Source organism: Triticum dicoccoides, chromosome 5A, assembly GCF_002162155.2.
Source record: "Triticum dicoccoides isolate Atlit2015 ecotype Zavitan chromosome 5A, WEW_v2.0, whole genome shotgun sequence".
NCBI classification, from domain to species: domain Eukaryota; kingdom Viridiplantae; phylum Streptophyta; class Magnoliopsida; order Poales; family Poaceae; genus Triticum; species Triticum dicoccoides.
The window spans coordinates 287,376,909-287,394,576 of NC_041388.1; the positions used below are offsets into that span (position 1 = coordinate 287,376,909).

At 47.4% G+C, this 17,668-nt stretch overlaps 1 protein-coding gene across 1 annotated transcript in view; it reads left to right on the forward strand.

Annotated features, from left to right (window-relative positions):
* Window positions 1–577: 577 nt before the first annotated feature.
* Window positions 578–17,668, forward strand: part of LOC119301067 (sodium/proton antiporter 1-like) — a 20,391-nt gene continuing 3,300 nt past the window's right edge. Inside the window, exons 1-6 of the mRNA XM_037577965.1 lie at window positions 578–833; window positions 13,502–13,675; window positions 13,829–13,957; window positions 14,598–14,774; window positions 15,770–15,876; window positions 17,067–17,187. Of these exons, the coding sequence (XP_037433862.1) occupies window positions 582–833; window positions 13,502–13,675; window positions 13,829–13,957; window positions 14,598–14,774; window positions 15,770–15,876; window positions 17,067–17,187 (960 nt within the window). The 5' untranslated portion in view covers window positions 578–581. The remainder of the gene's footprint in view (window positions 834–13,501; window positions 13,676–13,828; window positions 13,958–14,597; window positions 14,775–15,769; window positions 15,877–17,066; window positions 17,188–17,668) is intronic.

Sequence of the window (17,668 nt, forward strand, 5' to 3'; positions counted from 1 at the left end):
CAAATCTGTAGACCACCTAATGAAGATTATAAGTATTGACGCGAGTTGAAGGCGCACCGTCGTCATTGCCCCTCCTTGTTATTTTAAACAATCGAAAAGTCATCATACTAAGACCTTACAGAACAACGCACCAAAACAACAACCGCTGCCGATGAAGAGAATCTTAGATCAAAAGTATCCAATCTGAAGACATACAAACGATAAACGAAAATCAGATCCACCAAAGACAAAATTGCCAAAGACACATCCTTGCACGCCTTATGCATGCAGCACCAGGACGAGGGTAGACGGAGACAACCTTATTTCATTTTTAGAGAGAAGCCACAGTCTTGCCTCTGCGAAGAACACAAACCTAACAAAACAAAAAGATATCTAAAAATTCACCAGCCGAGCTGGCTCATTATCTTAACAAACTCCAACAAATCGAGCCGGGACCAGCCAAAGGACGTACAGTATCAGTTTGTCTTGTCCGTATACAGATTCCTTCAATCCGTTCTCCGTCTGAACTGCCGGACCCACACGCACTGGTTTCTCATCCATCCATTCTATTCGACGGCCACTCCGCAAAACCCCCACTGGCAATGGCGCTCTCCTCCTACTTGCTCGCCGGCAGCCGAGCAGCCTCCCCTTCCCTCCCCTCCCTCCCCTCACTCCGCCGCCGCAGCTGCCACCGTCCGCCGCCCCTTGCCACAACCCCGCCCCTTGCCACAACCCCGCCCCCACTCCCTTCCACCCAGCGATGGCGCCGCTCGCTCCGCTTCTGCGCCTCCTCCCCCTCCTCGTCGCCCCCGCCGCCCGTGCCGCCCGAGGACGAGGAGCCCGTGGACTACGAGGTAGTGCGATATGGTATCGACTTACATTTTAACAGATTATTTTCCATGCTAGCGCGGTTCCAAGTTCTCTCACAGAATGTGCAAGCTGCCCGCCACAAGCCTCAAGAGTCAAGCATTCGACTCACATATGCTTTATTTGAATATAAATTGCTACGCAATGTAGGGTTATTCATTATTGCCTGCCCGTGAAAAAAATGTAGGATTACTGCCAAAATAAATAGAGCAACAAAAAACCGAAGAACCTGCCTTTAGGTCAACTGTTGATCTGAGCTCCGATTGCTCAGCCTCTAATATGAAGACATATTGTAAGGGTCGGGATCGATCTACGACTAGCAGCTAGGGTTCATGGTGGAATGGAGAATTTCGGTAGCGTGTATTTCCTCCCAACCTCCCTCACAGCTACAAGTTCATTACAATCGGCCGCAGCCGCCGTCCAGTCCAAAGCCAACCCATTCGAACGTTATACAGTGCTATTTAACTACCGAACCCATTCAGGGCCACCGTTCCACCTGGGCTTCATCTTGACTCGAGTGGGCCGCGCCGCAGGCCTGCTCGAGGCCTGGTTCTCTGCCGTTACTTCCTCGCTTGTCGGATGGTGAACAGTATCGGGCTCTGTTGCCGCTTGGTGGTGATCTTCAGTATCCTGCACCCGTGCGTCGCTGACAATCCTCCCTCCTTGAGAGCCGGCTTGTCCCCAAGCCGGAGCACGGGGGAATTGTTGTTTGAGAAACTCCAAATCTTCCCACGTAGCATCAGCTGGCGAAGAATCAGACCACTGAACCAGTCCTCGGACGATATTCCGGCGACCGACCTGACACACCTTACGCTGCAACACTTGGACCGGAATTTGAAGTGCAGCTTGGGGTGTAGGCAAGGACTGATTGACAACAGCATCGCGGGGTAGGAACTTCTTCAGCTGTGAAACATGAAACACAGGATGCAGGCGGCTGGTTGCAGGCAGACCCAGCTTATATGCTCTGTCCCCTATCCTCTCCAACACTTGGAATGGCCCATAAAACTTAAAAGCAAGTTTATGGTTCGCCCTGGAATACAATGACAATTGAGCATATGGCTGCATTTTCAGGAACACCTGATCTCCCACAGCAAACGTTCTGTCAGACCTGTGTTTGTCGGCTTGGCTTTTCATACGATGTTGTGCTCGCAGCAGATGCTGTCTTGCTGTCTCTGTAATCGCCTGGCAAGATTGCAACCACTCTTGCATTTCCACTGGTGCAATTGTATCAGACTCACTAACACCAAAATATCTTGGAGTATACCCATACAGGATCTCAAAAGGAGACTTTCCCAAAGCAGAATGCCAATTGGAATTATACCAAAACTCACACAAGGACAACCACTTACTCCATTTATGAGATTGAGCACTAATGAAACACCTGAGATAACACTCCACTTGCTGGTTAACCCTTTCAGTCTGACCATCAGTCTCAGGATGATTTGCTGTGCTCATATTCAGCTGAGTCCCAGTTCTAGCAATCAACATTTTCCAAAATTGGCTAGTGAATATTGGATCTCTGTCAGAGATAATGTACTTTGGCATCCCATGTAACTTATAAACATTGTCCAAGAACACCTCTGCAACTTTCTGAGCATTAAAAGGATGTCTCAGGGGAATGAAATGACCATACTTGGAAAATTTATCAATTACCACCAAAATGCAGTTGAACTGAGAAGATTGAGGAAGACCACTAATGAAATCCATAGAAAAGTATGCCAAGCTTGATGTGGTACTGGTAATGGAGATAGCAGCCCAGGATAAGGAACCCTCTCTGGTTTAGCTTTCTGACAGAGCAAACAGGACTGCACCTGAGCCAGAATGAACTTTTTCATACCAAACCAAGAAAACAAGGCATGAATTCTTTTGTATGTAACTGGAAACCCTGAATGGCCCCCCAAAGGACTATCATGGAAAGCAGCAAAAATTTTCTGATGCAAAGCAGGAACAGGACCCACCCATATGCTCTGTTTATATTTAAGTAATCCATTGACCAAATTGTAGGGGGGTTTAGATGCTGGTTGAATAGCTAATTGCTGCATTATAGCTATAGCTTTCTCATCCTTCTGATAACTATCCATGATCTCAAGCAACCAAGCAGGTTGATTACTGGACACTAAGAAAAGTTGGGACTGGTCTGGAGGTCTTCTGGACAATGCATCAGCTGCAGTATTATCTGAACCTTGCTTGTACTAAATTTGGTAGTTTAAACCCAACAGTTTAGTAAGACACTTCTGTTGCCACTCTGTATGTAATCTCTGATCTTGCAGGTGAGCCAGACTTCTCTGATCTGTCTTGATAGTAAAATGTTGCACTTGTAGATAAGGCCTCCACTTATCCACTGTTAGACCTTTGAACCTGAGCATTGATAGTTGTGGATGACACTAGGAGAGTTGGGACAATTTTCGTTGGTTTATTTCTCACACAATGCCATGCCAACCTGAGGGGTTGGGGATACATACTTATAGGCTGCTAGCCAGCCAAGCATATGCTGAGATGCTACTAAGATGCCAGTCTAAGATGCTGGTCTAAGATGCTATCCTAACTGCCAGTCCTTGATGGTCAGGAACTCTATCCTAACTGCCACAAGGACCATGTGCTGCAGCCCCACAAAGACCCTAGTACACAGACTTATCCAACATTCTCCCCCTAAGTCTTGTACGTCGTCTTGTGGGAGTGTTGAATCATCCCGATCCTGGAGCAAAGCTCGAGGAACTTGACCCTCCCAAGAGGCTTGGTGAGCAGGTCTGCGAGCTGATCCTTGGTGTTGATGTAGCTCGCCTCGATGCTCCCTTCTTCCACACAGCTGCGGATGAAGTGATACCTCAGCCGGATGTGCTTGCTCCGTTCATGGAACACGGGGTTCTTTGCCAGGGCCAGGGCGGACTTGCTGTCCACCAGGAGTTGCACCGTTCTGGTGTCTTGAACGAGAAGATCACCAAGCAGTCGAGCGAGCCAAAGCGCCTGAGTGCAGGCGGTGGAGGCCGCTCTGTACTCAGCCTCACAGCTGGACAGGGCCACCACCTGCTACTTGACTGATTGCCAGCTCACGAGACACTTGCCGAGGAAGAGGAGGATCCCGCTCGTGCTCTTGCTGGTGTCGATGTCGCCGGCGTGGTTGCTGTCGCTGTACCCGACGAAGTGTGCTGCCCCCGGACACCTAGGGTAGTGGAGGCCGTGGTCGAGGGTCCCTGCTATGTAGCGGATGATCCTCTTCACTGCCTGCTGGTGTTCCGACGTCGGTCGCTCCATGAACCGACTGACATAGCCGACAGAGAATGCTAGGTCCGGCCGTGTGTGGGTGAGGTAGCGAAGGCTCCCCACAAGGCGTCGGTACTGCGTAGCATCCACTTCCTCCGTCGTGCTGTCGCGGCTCAGTTTCAGCCTCTCCTCCATCGGAGTGAGAGCTGGATGGCAGCCGGTGAGCCCAGCTAGCTCAACGATGCGCTTGGCGTAGGCGGACTATCGAAGCGCGATCCCGGAGTGATCCTGGTGCACCTCAATCCCTAGATAGAAGGAGAGGAGCCCCAGATCACTCATCTGGAAGGTGGCCTTCATGTCTTCCTTGAATGCCGCTACCTCTGCATCTTTGGTGCCGGTGATCACCAAGTCGTCAACATAGACGCCCACCAGCAGGGCATTTCCTCCACTGCCCCGTCGGTAGACAGCGGCTTCATGCGGGCTTTGCTCGAAGCCCATCTTCTTTAGCGTGGAGTCCAGCTTGGCGTTCCACGCCCTAGGTGCCTGCCGTAGGCCATAAAGGGCCTTGCGCAGGCGGAGTACCTTGCCCTCCTGGCCGGGAATCGCAAAACCCGGTGGCTGATGCACGTAGACTTCCTCCTTCAAGTCACCGTTGAGGAATGCCGACTTGACATCCATGTGATGGACACGCCAGCCCTCCTGGGCAGCCAGCGCAAGGAGAAGTCGCACGGACTCCATCCGTGCCACGGGAGCGAAGGCGTCGTCGAAGTCGACTCCTTCCTGCTGCAAGAAGCCTCGGGCCACCAGGCGAGCCTTGTGCTTGATGATGGCGCCGGCTCCATCCCTCTTCAGCTTGAACACCCACTTAAGGGTGATTGCGTGATGACCACGGGGGAGGTCAGCGAGCTCCCAGGTGCGGTTTTGCTCGACCGCATCCATCTCCAACTGCATCGCGGCGTGCCGTGCCGCATCTCTCTCAGCCTCTACAAAGGACCGTGGTTCGCCGTCCTCACACGCGAGTTGTAGCTGCGCCTCCAGGTCACGTGGCATCAGTCCCGGCACCGGCTGGTCGCCGAGTAGATCATCCATCGTGCGATACCGCAGCTATTCGCCTCCATACCACGCGTCGACCCGCTCCTCGTTGTGAGTGAGCGGGGAAGCGAACTTCATCGGGTTGTGCTCTGCGTGAGCTGGTGCTGATGAAGACGAACTCGGAGTGGTGACTGCCGGGGCTGGAGTATGCGGCGTCGCCAGTTGTGGTGTCGTTGGCGTAGCGGGCACCGGAGTCGATGTAGTTTTGGGGGCCGGGGTAGACGTGCCCGGCGGAGAGGAGCTGCTTGCTCCCCCGGCTTCCTTGAAGTGAGCGTACTCGACAATGAAGTTGTCATACATCGGCGTCGTGCCGTCGTCCACCGCCTTGTCCCATTGCCACCCTCGCCCTTCATTGAACACAATGTCTCGCGCCATGCGCACACGCTGTGTCTTTGGGTCGAGGATGCGGTAGGCCTTTGAGCCCTCCGCATAGCCGATGAAGACTCCCGGAGTGCTCCTGTCGTCGAGCTTGCCGATGTGGCCAAGCTCCTTAGCGAACGCAAGACAGCCAAAGACCCGCAAATGGGAAACCGCCGGCTTCCGCCCATGCCAGGCCTCATACGGTGTCCTGCCGTCGAGTGCCTTAGTAGGCGAGCGGTTGAGGATGTAGACGGCCGTCAGCACCGCCTCTCCCCAGAAAATAGCCGGCATCCCTCGCTGCTTGAGGAGAGCCCGAGCCATCCCCACAACCGTCTGGTTGCGCCGCTCGACGACTCCGTTTTGCTGCGGGCTGTACGGCGTGGAGTAGTGGCGCTGGATGCCCTCATCAGCGCAGTACGACGCGAATTCAGTCGCCGTGAATTCGCTGCCGTTGTCAGTGCGCAACACGCGCAATTTGCGGCCGCTCTCCGCCTCTACACCAGCCTGCGCGTGCCTGATGGCGTCCGCCGCTTCGCCCTTGCTGTCGAGAATCATCACCCACATGTAGCGAGAGAGATCGTCGACGAGCAGCAGGAAGTAGCGTCGACCTCCTGGTGTGGCTGGCGTCACCGGGCCGCACAAGTCTCCGTGCACGAGCTCTAGCTTCTCCTTGGCCCGAAAACTTGCTTGTTGGGGAAAGGGGAGTCGTCTCTGCTTCGTCAGTACGCAGATGTCGCAGAACTGCTCCACATGGTTGAGGCATGGCAGGCCTCGTACCATCTCCTTGGCACTTAGACGCTTCAGGGCCTCAAAGTGAAGATGCCCAAAGCGCTCATGATATTGCCACGCCTCGTCGTCCCGACGGACAGCGAGACAGGCCGGTTGTGCCACCTGCACATCAAGGACGTAGAGTCGATTTCCACCTCTGGGTACCTTGGCGAGAAGGCGACCCTGGCGATCCCAGATGCGTAGGACCGCATGCTCAATCAGCACGCGTGAGCCGTTCTCATCCAGCTGTCCCAAGCTAATGATGGAGTTCCTTAGCGCGGGGATGTAGTAGACACCGGTGAGCAGCCGGTGCTCTCCCGTCTTGGTGGTGAAGATGACGGAGCCGACGCCCTTAATTTCCACAGCGGAGGCATCCCCAAACTTGACGGAGCCTCGCGCATCGGAATCGAGCTCGGCGAAGAATTCCCTTCGACCGGTCATGTGGTGGGTGGCGCCGGTGTCGAGGCACCACCCCGTAGTCTTGTCCTTCCCGGAGACATCGCCGAGAAGAGCGTGTGCCTTTGGCTCGTCGAGGTGGATGAGAGCTTTTGCGACTGGTGTCGCTGAAGATAGCTCAATGCTTGCATGCGCCATGAACAGAGCCGTCTCCTCCTCCTTCGCCTGTGCGACGTGAGCCTGGCCTTGTCGTGGTTGCCGACACTCATTGGCCCAATGGCCAAACCGGCCACAGTTGTGGCAGCTGTTGTCTTGTGCCAGCTTGGGCTTGCCAGCGGCGCCGTCCTTGGCGCCTCCGTGGGCGTCCCCTTCGGCACGTCCTTGTGCCCTGCCCGGGGGGCCTCTTCGCGTCTTACGCTGCTTGCCACGCTTGCGGCCGCCCGTCGTGGAAGAAGGCTCCCCCTTCTTCCTGTCACCAAGGCTGGCATCCCACGGCTCCCGAGTTAGGAGCAGCTTCCCGCCGGTGGTGATGGGCCCCGAGGAAGGCTGTGGCTCGTTAGTGTCGACGACCTTGAGGCGACCTATCGCCTCCTCGATTGTCATCGTGGAGAGGTCCAGCACGGACTCGATCGACCGAGCCATCTGCTTGTACTTCTCGGGGATGCACCGAAAGAGCTTCTCGACAGCTCTCTCCTCGGTGTAGGTGGCATCACCAAACTTCACCAACTTCTGCAGCAGAGTGTTGAGACGGAGAGCAAAGTCATCAACGTCCTCACCTGGCTTGAAAGCCAGGCTCTCCCACTCCTTACGTAGTGCCTGCAGAGTGGACTTGCGAGCACGGTCGCTGCCGATGCGTGCCGCGGCGATGGCGTCCCAAGCTTCCTTGGCAGTCCGCTTGCTGGAAAGCAAGAACTGCATCTCGGGCGGGACTGTGGCGATGAGGGCGTCCAGCGCCCGTCGGTCCTCTTGGTGGTCAACGTTGCTGTCCTGGACTGCCTCCCACATGCGCCGCACCCGGAGCCTGACCTTCATGATCCCGGCCCACTCGACGTAGTTGGTTTTAGTGAGGGTAGGCCACCCAGCACTGGGACCAACATCCCTGACCACAGTCCGGACCTCGTAGAGGCCGCGGTCCTAGTCGTTGCAGCCGCCGTCGCGGTGCGCACCTCCACCTGGAGCGCGGGCGTGCTCGGCTGCCCACTGCGCCGTCCGCTCTTGCGCCACTTTGGCGCGGTCTGCGTCAGCGCCGTCGTCCGTAGGTGTGGAGCTGTTGGAGCCGCCGGAGCCGCCGCGGAGTGCTTTGGCATCCACCGTAGCCTCACGTGCTGCGTCCGCTGCTGCTGCTGCTTCTAACTCCGCCCTGGCTGCTTCTACCTCCGCTACAGCCAGCCTCGACACCCTTGCTGCCGCAGCAACTGCTGCTACAGCTGCTCGCTCACGCTCCTCTGCCACGGCGCGCTCGGCCTCCTGCCGGCGCCGCATGCTCGAGGTAGCCGTGTGCTGAGAGCGACCTGCAGACATGGCTCGCTGCAGGGGGGCTGTTGCGTGAAGAGGAGGCTGTTGAAGACGAACTGTTGCTCGACAGTCCGGAGGGAGGAAAGTAACCAGAGGCAGACGGAGCAACTGCTGCTACCGACTTGGGCTGCTCACAGGAAATGCTCAGGGTACAAGATAACGAGGCTCTGATACCACTTGTTAGACCTTTGAACCCGAGCATTGATAGTTGTGGATGACACTAGGAGAGTTGGGACAATTTTCGTTGGTTTATTTCTCACACAATGCCATGCCAACCTGAGGGGTTGGGGATACATACTTATAGGCTGCTAGCCAGCCAAGCATATGCTGAGATGCTACTAAGATGCCAGTCTAAGATGCTATCCTAACTGCCAGTCCTTGATGGTCAGGAACTCTATCCTAACTGCCACAAGGACCATGTGCTGCAGCCCCACAAAGACCCTAGTACAGACTTATCCAACATCCACTGCTAACAAGATAACTAGATATTCTTTTTCATAGACTGAGAGAGCTCTATTCTTGGGCCCCAATGTTTTGCTGACAAATGCTAGTGGGTGCCCTTGTTGCATGAGCACTGCACCAATACCATATTCACAGGCATCAGTCTCAATCATGAAGGGTTTAGTAAAATCTGGTAAAGCTAGGATAGGAGCAGAGACTAGTGCTTGTTTTAATGTCACAAAAGCTTCATCTGTAATACTGGTCCACACAAAAGGAACAGTCTTCTTAAGTAGATCAGTCAGTGGCCTTGCAATTATTCCATAATGCTTAATAAACTTCCTGTAGTAGCCACTTAACCCAAGAAATCCTCTCACCTCCTTCACATTTTGGGGAGTAGGCCATTGTTGAACAGCCACTATCTTATCAGGATCAGTAGAAACTCCCTCTGCTGAGATAACATGTCCTAGATAGGCTATCTTAGGTTGAGCGAAATCACATTTAGACATTTTTACCTTCCACTGTTCTCTATGCAGAATAGATAACACTTCATCCAAATGTTCCCAATGCTCCCTTAAGGTCTTACTGAAGACCAAAATATCATCAAAGAACACTAAAGCACACTTCCTCAAAACAGGGGAAAGATCATAATTCATTGTCCCTTTGAAATGTCCCTGGTGCTCCTGACAACCCCATGCCCATCACATTAAATTCATAATGTCCATTATGAGTCTGAAATGCTGTTTTATACTCTTCTCCTGGTGCTAGTCTAATTTGGTAATACCCAGCTTTCAAATCCAGCTTGGAAAACCAACAAGCACCTGCCAGCTCATCCAAAAGTTCATCTATAACAGGGACCGGGTACTTGCTTTTTAATGTAATAGCATTAAGGTGTCTGTAATCAATCACCATTCGCCAAGTGCCCTCCTCTTTTTTTTTAACCAGCAATACAGGAGAAGAAAACTCACTATTGCTATGCCTGATCATTCCTGAGGCCAACAGTTCTTTGATCTGCTTTTCCAATTCATCCTTTAAATGAGGAGCAATCCTATAAGGCCTCGCCGACACTGGTCTTGCTCCAGGAATCAATGGAATAGTATGATCTTTGAGTCTTCTGGGTGGCAATGTGGTAGGAGTTTCAAATACTACAGCATGTTTATCCAACAACACTTGCAATTCTGGATGTTTCACTTTCTCTTCTACAGGTCTGATTAATGAAATAGAAAACATTGTAACAGCAACATCCTCAGGTAATAATCCTTGCAAAGTGACCACTGTACCCTGGTAGGAAAAGGACATCCACTTCTGCACCCAATCCACTTGCATAGGACTGTGCTGAGCAAGCCAATCCAACCCAATAATCCCATCATAACTAGCCAAGGGCAACAACCTGAAAGTAGTAGCAAATTCTGCTTGACCACAGCTCCAAGAACAAGCTTTGAGAACAGAATCACACTGCAATGTGCCTCCACCAGCCACAGCTACTGACACAGGAGGTTGTGACTGAACATTAAGCAATCGATGCTGCAAGTTACTATCAATAAAAGAGTGGGTACTGCCTGAATCCACTAGGAAAATTAGTTCCATACCCTGTATCTCAACCAGAAGTTGCAGTGTTGGTGCATTAGATTGTTTTCCAACAGCAGCAGCAGATAAGTGCATACTACAAACAGACATTCTATCCTGATCATGATCACTGCCAACAGATGACCTTGCCTCTTCTGACTGAATATGGTTTATAAGCTCCTGCACAATGTGCAACTGAACTGATGACTTGCAGACATGATCCTTAGACCATTTCTCCCCGCAAACGAAACAGAGACCTTTAGACTTGCGAAAATTCCTCAATGCAGACCATCGATCTTCAGTCTGAACCGGTTTCTGAACTTCCATGCTACGTTTGTCGTCAGAGCTGCGACTTTTAGAAGGTGGTAGTGGCAACGGCATAGGCCCCGATCGAGCAGACGAAACATGATTAAGAGGAGTAATCCCTTCCCCCAACTCCTCATGCAACAACGCTAGATCATACGCTGCGTCCAGGTCCCGTGGTTTCTGCAAAGCGACAGCAACACGAACACCAGGCTTGAGTCCATCGAGGAATCGTGTAGTGTAATGCAGCGAATTGGACGCCTCCTCATACGCAGACAACTGATCATATAAGTCAGCAAAACGCTCCACATAATCAGCTACAGACGAAGTCTGAGATATCCTGAATAACTGACGCAAGAGCGTCTGATGTTGATTTCTCCCAAATCGGTTCTGCAAACTCTGACAAAATTCAGACCAAGTCGCTTGCGGTTGACGACGTTGCATCGATTCCAACCAACGAGCAGCAGCACCCTCAAACTGAGATGTGGCCAGAGAAATCCATCGATGAGTCGGTGTTACCCCACAGCCTGAATTGATCTTCACATCGAGTTTGCCACAAACGCGGATTGGCTCCATCGAATCGTGGTAGTTCCAGACGAGCACCAAAGGCAAACGAATCAGCAGTATCAAAGGAATTCGACTCACGGCCCAGTGAAGGATGGAACGGGAAATTCGACTCTCGCGCACCTCTGACCGGAGGAGGGACATAAGTATTATGCACCTTCCCCCGATGATCGTTGTCGAAGCCGAGGGAATCAGTCGGGCCACCACCGTGACCATTCCCAGCACCACGCGATGGAGACGGATCTTCCTGCGGAGGAGAACTCCCTTTCAACTGGTCGCCGCGGATCTGCTCCATCTCCATCAACAGCTCGTCGCGGACCCCGCCCACACGCGAAGAGAGCAAGCCGTCGAGGGTCGAGGTATTCGTCGAGATCAGCTTCTCCATGGCCTTGAGGAGATCCGCACCTTGGTCGCGGAAGCGCTTGTCGAGGTCGACCGCGAGATCCGCCCGAAGGAGCTCGTAGACGCCGCGCCCGTCCTCCGACAACTTCTCCATCGTCGCCGCCCGCCGCCGATCTCGCCACCGCGTCTCGTGATGGTGTTGAGGAAGCGCCAGGACCGCCGAATCTGATACCAAGTGTAAGGGTCGGGATCGATCTACGACTAGCAGCTAGGGTTCATGGTGGAATGGAGAATTTCGGTAGCGTGTATTTCCTCCCAACCTCCCTCACAGCTACAAGTTCATTACAATCGGCCGCAGCCGCCGTCTAGTCCAAAGCCAACCCATTCGAACGTTATACAGTGCTATTTAACTACCGAACCCATTCAGGGCCACCGTTCCACCTGGGCTTCATCTTGACTCGAGTGGGCCGCGCCGCAGGCCCGCTCGAGGCCTGGTTCTCTGCCGTTACTTCCTCGCTTGTCGGATGGTGAACAGTATCGGGCTCTGTTGCCGCTTGGTGGTGATCTTCAGTATCCTGCACCCGTGCGTTGCTGACACATATGTAGTTTGGAAAAAATAAAGACATATGTAGAAGTATTTTTTTTCTTTCACTTTGGTCCCCATTTCCTGTCATCTTCAATTTTATGAAATGGTAGCTTGACAGTAGTCATTTTACTCTGGTTCTGCCGCAACTACTAGCAAGTTTGGAGTATTATACTTCTCTGAGGGAGAAGGAGTATCATATGGTTTTGCAGATCTTCCTTTATTCCGAAATTGACCCCAGAATATTTATAGACCCACATCACCACTAGTCCACTAGAATTATAGCCATTAGATCGAACTTAACTAAAATAGTAACACTTTGTTCTAAAATGCTTAAGTTTCTTTGATTAGTTACCTTTAAGTTAAACTGATGGAATTCTATAAGATCATCCCTAATGCTCCACATATAGAAACTCACATTTGTATGACACCTTTCAGAGACTATAGAAATAGTTTGGGAATGATTTCTTTAGTGTTGTTACTGAAAGTAATACTCATCTGAAAAATCCGCACAAGAGCTCCGATTATATAATACATGTATGCTACAATTTGATTTGCCTATTATTCTCGATTGTCAATGCAAGTTGTAGAGAACATGTTCATGGATAGCAAAAGGATGTTTATTTTTTACCTGAATTTATCTGTGCTATGAAGGTTTCATATGTTTTCATTAAACAACTAGCACAGTGGCCCTCACAAATGCGAGGGCATTGACGTCCAAATCATTTTCCACTTTTCCATGTCTATTTGATGTGCTTGTATATAATATTCATGGCTAAAAACACGTAACCTCATATGGATATATGTTTGGGTGCTTACTTTTTATAAAGATGTTCGGGTGCTAATGAAGTTAATAAAAAGAAAGTTTACCCTTATTGAGAGGTAAGACAATAAAACAACATCCTCCCATTTACTTCCCCGATTCTGAAATACATAATGTTTTAGACATGCAACATCCATGGTCTCAAAAGATGCACCTTTGACCATTACCATTTTAGATATGAATAAATTGGTAACAAATTAGAAAAACAAATCCATAGAGTAGGAAGAAGCTTGTAAAATAGCCTCCGGTGGGGATATGTAATGTCAAAGGTGGGTAATTTTCCTTTACTTAAATCAAACAGCTATAGATTATCGGTCTATGGGCAAGATGTTTCTGATTTTTGTGAGAATTTCTAGCATATTTCCCTATTTTTGATCTGTATTGTTCTTTTAATGCAACTATCAGATATCACATGCATGGAGCATAGAGAGTTAATTTTAATTTTATTTTATTGAGAGAACACTGATATAGTAACAGAAGATTTGCAAATTCATTTAATGCTCCTCCCTCAGAAAAGGAAGATTTGCAAATCCATATGATGCTCAAGAACTCCTGTGACATTGTTGGTTTGTTGTATGCCATAAGAGTTCTTGAGTACTGATATAGTGATTTTACCTCTACGTGTGCATTGGTGGTTTGTTGTTTCTACTGCCTACTATATTCTATGCAGTTTCTAAGACCTTTCTGTTTCACCAAAATTTCAGCTGTCGGAGAGTAGTGGAAATTGTGACCCTTTATGCTCCGTTGATGAAGTTAGCTCACAGTATTTTGAAGCTAACTACAAGCCAAAGAATGATCTTGTTAAAGCTTTAACTATCCTTGCAACGGCTTTGGCTGGGGCAGCTGCAATAAACCATTCCTGGGTCGCTGCTAACCAGGTTCATACACTCCTAGTTTTTGACCAAATTACAATTGCCAGTTTAACCATTTCATGTCTTTATCCTAGCATGCATATTACATGTCTCCTTATGTCAGTAGTTGTGGATGTCTGGGTGATAATTCTTGGGAACTTGGTTAAATTCCTTTTGCAGGACATTGCAATGGTGCTAGTATTTGCTCTTGGGTACGCAGGTATCATTTTTGAGGAATCACTGGCATTTAACAAAAGTGGAGTTGGATTACTGATGGCTGTTTGTCTATGGGTTATCAGAAGTATCGGGGTAAGCTAAAAGCTGCGAATTCACCTTTGGAACTTCAACAACTCTTTTGAGATTTCAAGTTATCAGTTGTCTCTCTTGAAATTTAAGATTCAACTCAGTTGGGCCATCGTGATGTTGACATATGCATACGTCCTTACAAAATTTGAACAGAGTGCAACTTATTCAATGTCAACAAGTTTTCATTTTTGGTTTATCTTGCTAATAGATGTTTTTTTTTTCAAAACTAACCTCATACTTCTTCATGTTCTTTAAAACTGTAATCAATGCCAAGGATATTTACGATATTCTTCATGTTTAGTTGTTACTTATGACTTACAAGCAATGTTTAGTTTTTCATATGTATCAACTTGTTTTTTTTTTTTTGAGGGGATGTATTAACTTGTTTAAGATACATGTTTTGGAATATAAGCCTGTTTGTTTGCATCCTGAGATGCAAAGTTGGACTTTGCCACACATATGATAAGATGCCTTGTCGTTGCTAGTGACTCTAGTTTGGAAGCACCATAGTTTTAATACAAGGATGCTTTTCATTTTTATTACAATGATGTAATCTTCATGTTATGAATATATTTAAGCATCAATTAGATGATATTCATTAGTTGATCTTTATCATTCCTTTTCTGTTCTTCATATGATTAAGGCTCCCTCGACCGATGTAGCTGTTCAAGAGTTGAGTCGGAGTACTGCTGAAGTTAGTGAAATAGTGTTTTTCTTGCTTGGTGCAATGACCATTGTGGAGATTGTTGATTCACATCAAGGTTTTAAGCTGGTGACTGACAATATATCTACTAGAAATCCTAAAACACTTCTCTGGGTGGTGAGTCTTTCTTACCTTTATATTTTCTCATTGAACTTCATATTATGTTGGATAGGTCTTTTACTCTGTAGTTCTCGTTGTGCTACTACCACAAAGGCACAAACCAACAAACATAAATGAGTTGCCAGTGATAAACCATTGAGGCGCATTTTTTGAGTTCATAATACAGCCTTTTTGTCCATACCGGATAGATTTTTAGAACTTGTATGATCAAATTATATTTATGACTTACCTTGATAGAGAAAAAACACCCTTTGCAGTGCATGTTATTCCACTTCAATGGTATCTGACGTTCACCTTGAACTGAACAATTCTCCAACCCATGGTAATTAAATCCTGAGGAAACCTTTGGTAGTAATGCTATATTTACACACTGGCCCTTGGCCCCCAGGAAATACAAGTTGCTTATTTCCTAACTGTAGGCTTAGTGTTTTCTGTAAAGAAGTGCCCCTTCTCTTGGCCTTTTTTCTAGACCACACAGAATGACTGCATTCATGTTTATCAAGGTAGAAAGCTTTTACAATTTCAACCATGATTTCAAGTTGGTGAAACCAAATAAATGTTGTATTTTTGGAGTTAGGTTATAATCTGGTTTGGCAAAGAGAATCTGGACTTTTAAGTAGCTACTTTTGCACAGCAGCATAAAGTAGGTTCAACATACCACAATACAACAACCACACCTAAGGCGAAGAAATTATGATTTTCTGGAAGAAGAAATCGTTCTGACTCCTAGATGGTTTGATGTTCATTCTTCTTTTCTCCCTAGACATTACGTAGCTTCTTGTATCATAAATATAAATAAATATAGTAGACTTAGACTCCTTCCTTACTACTTCTGTGAAGAAAAGAAATAATCCGGTTTCGGCTTCATCTCTTTTTTGGCCTGTCTTTGGTGTTGTTGCTCAACCATGTAACGTTAAATTAATAACCTTTTATTTGAGAGCCATAAATATCACACTTTGTATTTTTTATGTATACATTGTTTCTTATTTCAGATTGGCTTTGTAACCTTCTTTTTGAGTTCTGTCTTGGACAACTTGACTTCGACTATTGTGATGGTGTCCTTGCTCCGGAAACTAGTACCTCCATCAGAGTACAGAAAGTATGACCTCTATTATTATCTCAGCAATTACGTTTGTACATAATCTGGCAATTGCTTTGCTCGTATGTTACCATATTTACTGTGAATGATCAAATCCTTGTATTCTCATTATTTTCATTTTTTTGTATTCTCTGTACACAGTAGTAAAAAACTGATTTAAAGTTGTCCTCCTGTCGTATTTTTACCACCTTTCATTATAACCCGTAGGTCCAGTGCCATGCTTTGCTTCACTCTAGTTAAGCAACTATAACTTTTCGTGCTACAAGTTTGCTTTACTTCCATAGGCCCATAGTTTGACCAATGACTGGCATATCTCATAGGCTAATTTACCTGCAAACATTCACTTAAGCTGTGACGCTCAAGATATTTGTAGAAATGCTCTCTTATTCTCGAGATGATTTTAAGTCGCGAGACGTGTGGTCTGATACTCTGATTGTAGTTGGGAGGTTGGTCCAATGAAATTTGATTTATCAAAAACTTTCCTGTATCCTTTCTTTTCAAGAAACTGAGGGGGAAGCTCCGACGGTATAAATTGTAACCTAAATTCGTGTCTGTGAGACCTTGAACCCAAGTGGTGGGATTATATAATAATTGCAACTTGGAGATATTTTGCTGATGCGTCTCAATAGTTTGTTTTATACCGATCTTTGTGCCTTACTGTACATAGCACCGAGGGGCTAATAGGAAAAGTCCGTAGTGCCAACCACCCTTCTGCCACAAAAAAGTGTTTTGGCATCAAATCAACATGAGAAGCTCCCAAGAAATTTATACAGGTTGTTCGAAGTGATGTGCAACAATTTGAAATTTTAAGGTTGAACTAGAATAATATTTTCTTTTATTATAAATTAAAAGACAAAGGGAAAGGAAATTTATTAGTTGTACAAAACACATTACTGCAAAGGAAAAGGAAATTTATTAGTTGTACAAACTACAACTTCCAATTTTTATCTCTGGAAGCTTGGCATGTGAATCCATTTGCTACCTTCCCAGTTTGCTTGGGGAATAATTCCTGTGTTGATTTGAGGCCAACTTTGTGAGTATTTTTCAAAACTAGTATCGTGTTAGAGATGGACGCACATCGTAAATTGGACCTCACTTACCTCCGCAGGATGGTATATGAACTTTTTGTTCTTCAGTTTATCAATAAATGGTGCATATTATGTATAGTAAACATTGCCTTATTGGGACAGGTTGCTAGGTGCTGTTGTTGTAATTGCGGCTAATGCTGGGGGTGCATGGACACCAATTGGTGATGTGACAACCACTATGTTGTGGATTCACGGTCAGATTACGACTTTAAAAATAATGCAGGTCAGATTTCCACATTTATTCTTGTATTTTGTGGTTTGCTTATGAAGATCCTTCATTTTAGAGTTCTCCAAAATATTCATTATGCAGATCTTTCCTTAATGTTAGAGCTCTCTAAACTGTTCATTAAGTTTTTATTTCATGCTATAATTTTCTACCCTATATTATTACTGAATGGTCTTGATCAAAACTTTAGAACTTAATGTGACCTTTTCAGATATCCTACATTATGTATGTCTTTACTGGGGAATCTTCTCAAAGTTGATTAACTAAAACTGCGTTGAAGGAGAACATCTAAATATGTTTCTTAAAAGATATTACAACTACCTCTGTTCCGAATTATAAGATGTTTTGGATATTTCAATATGGACTACATATGGACTGAAATGAGTGAACAAACACACTAAAACGCGTATATGTACATCCGGTTCAGACAAAAGTTAGAACATCTTATAATTTGTAACGGAGAGAGTAGAAGATAAGG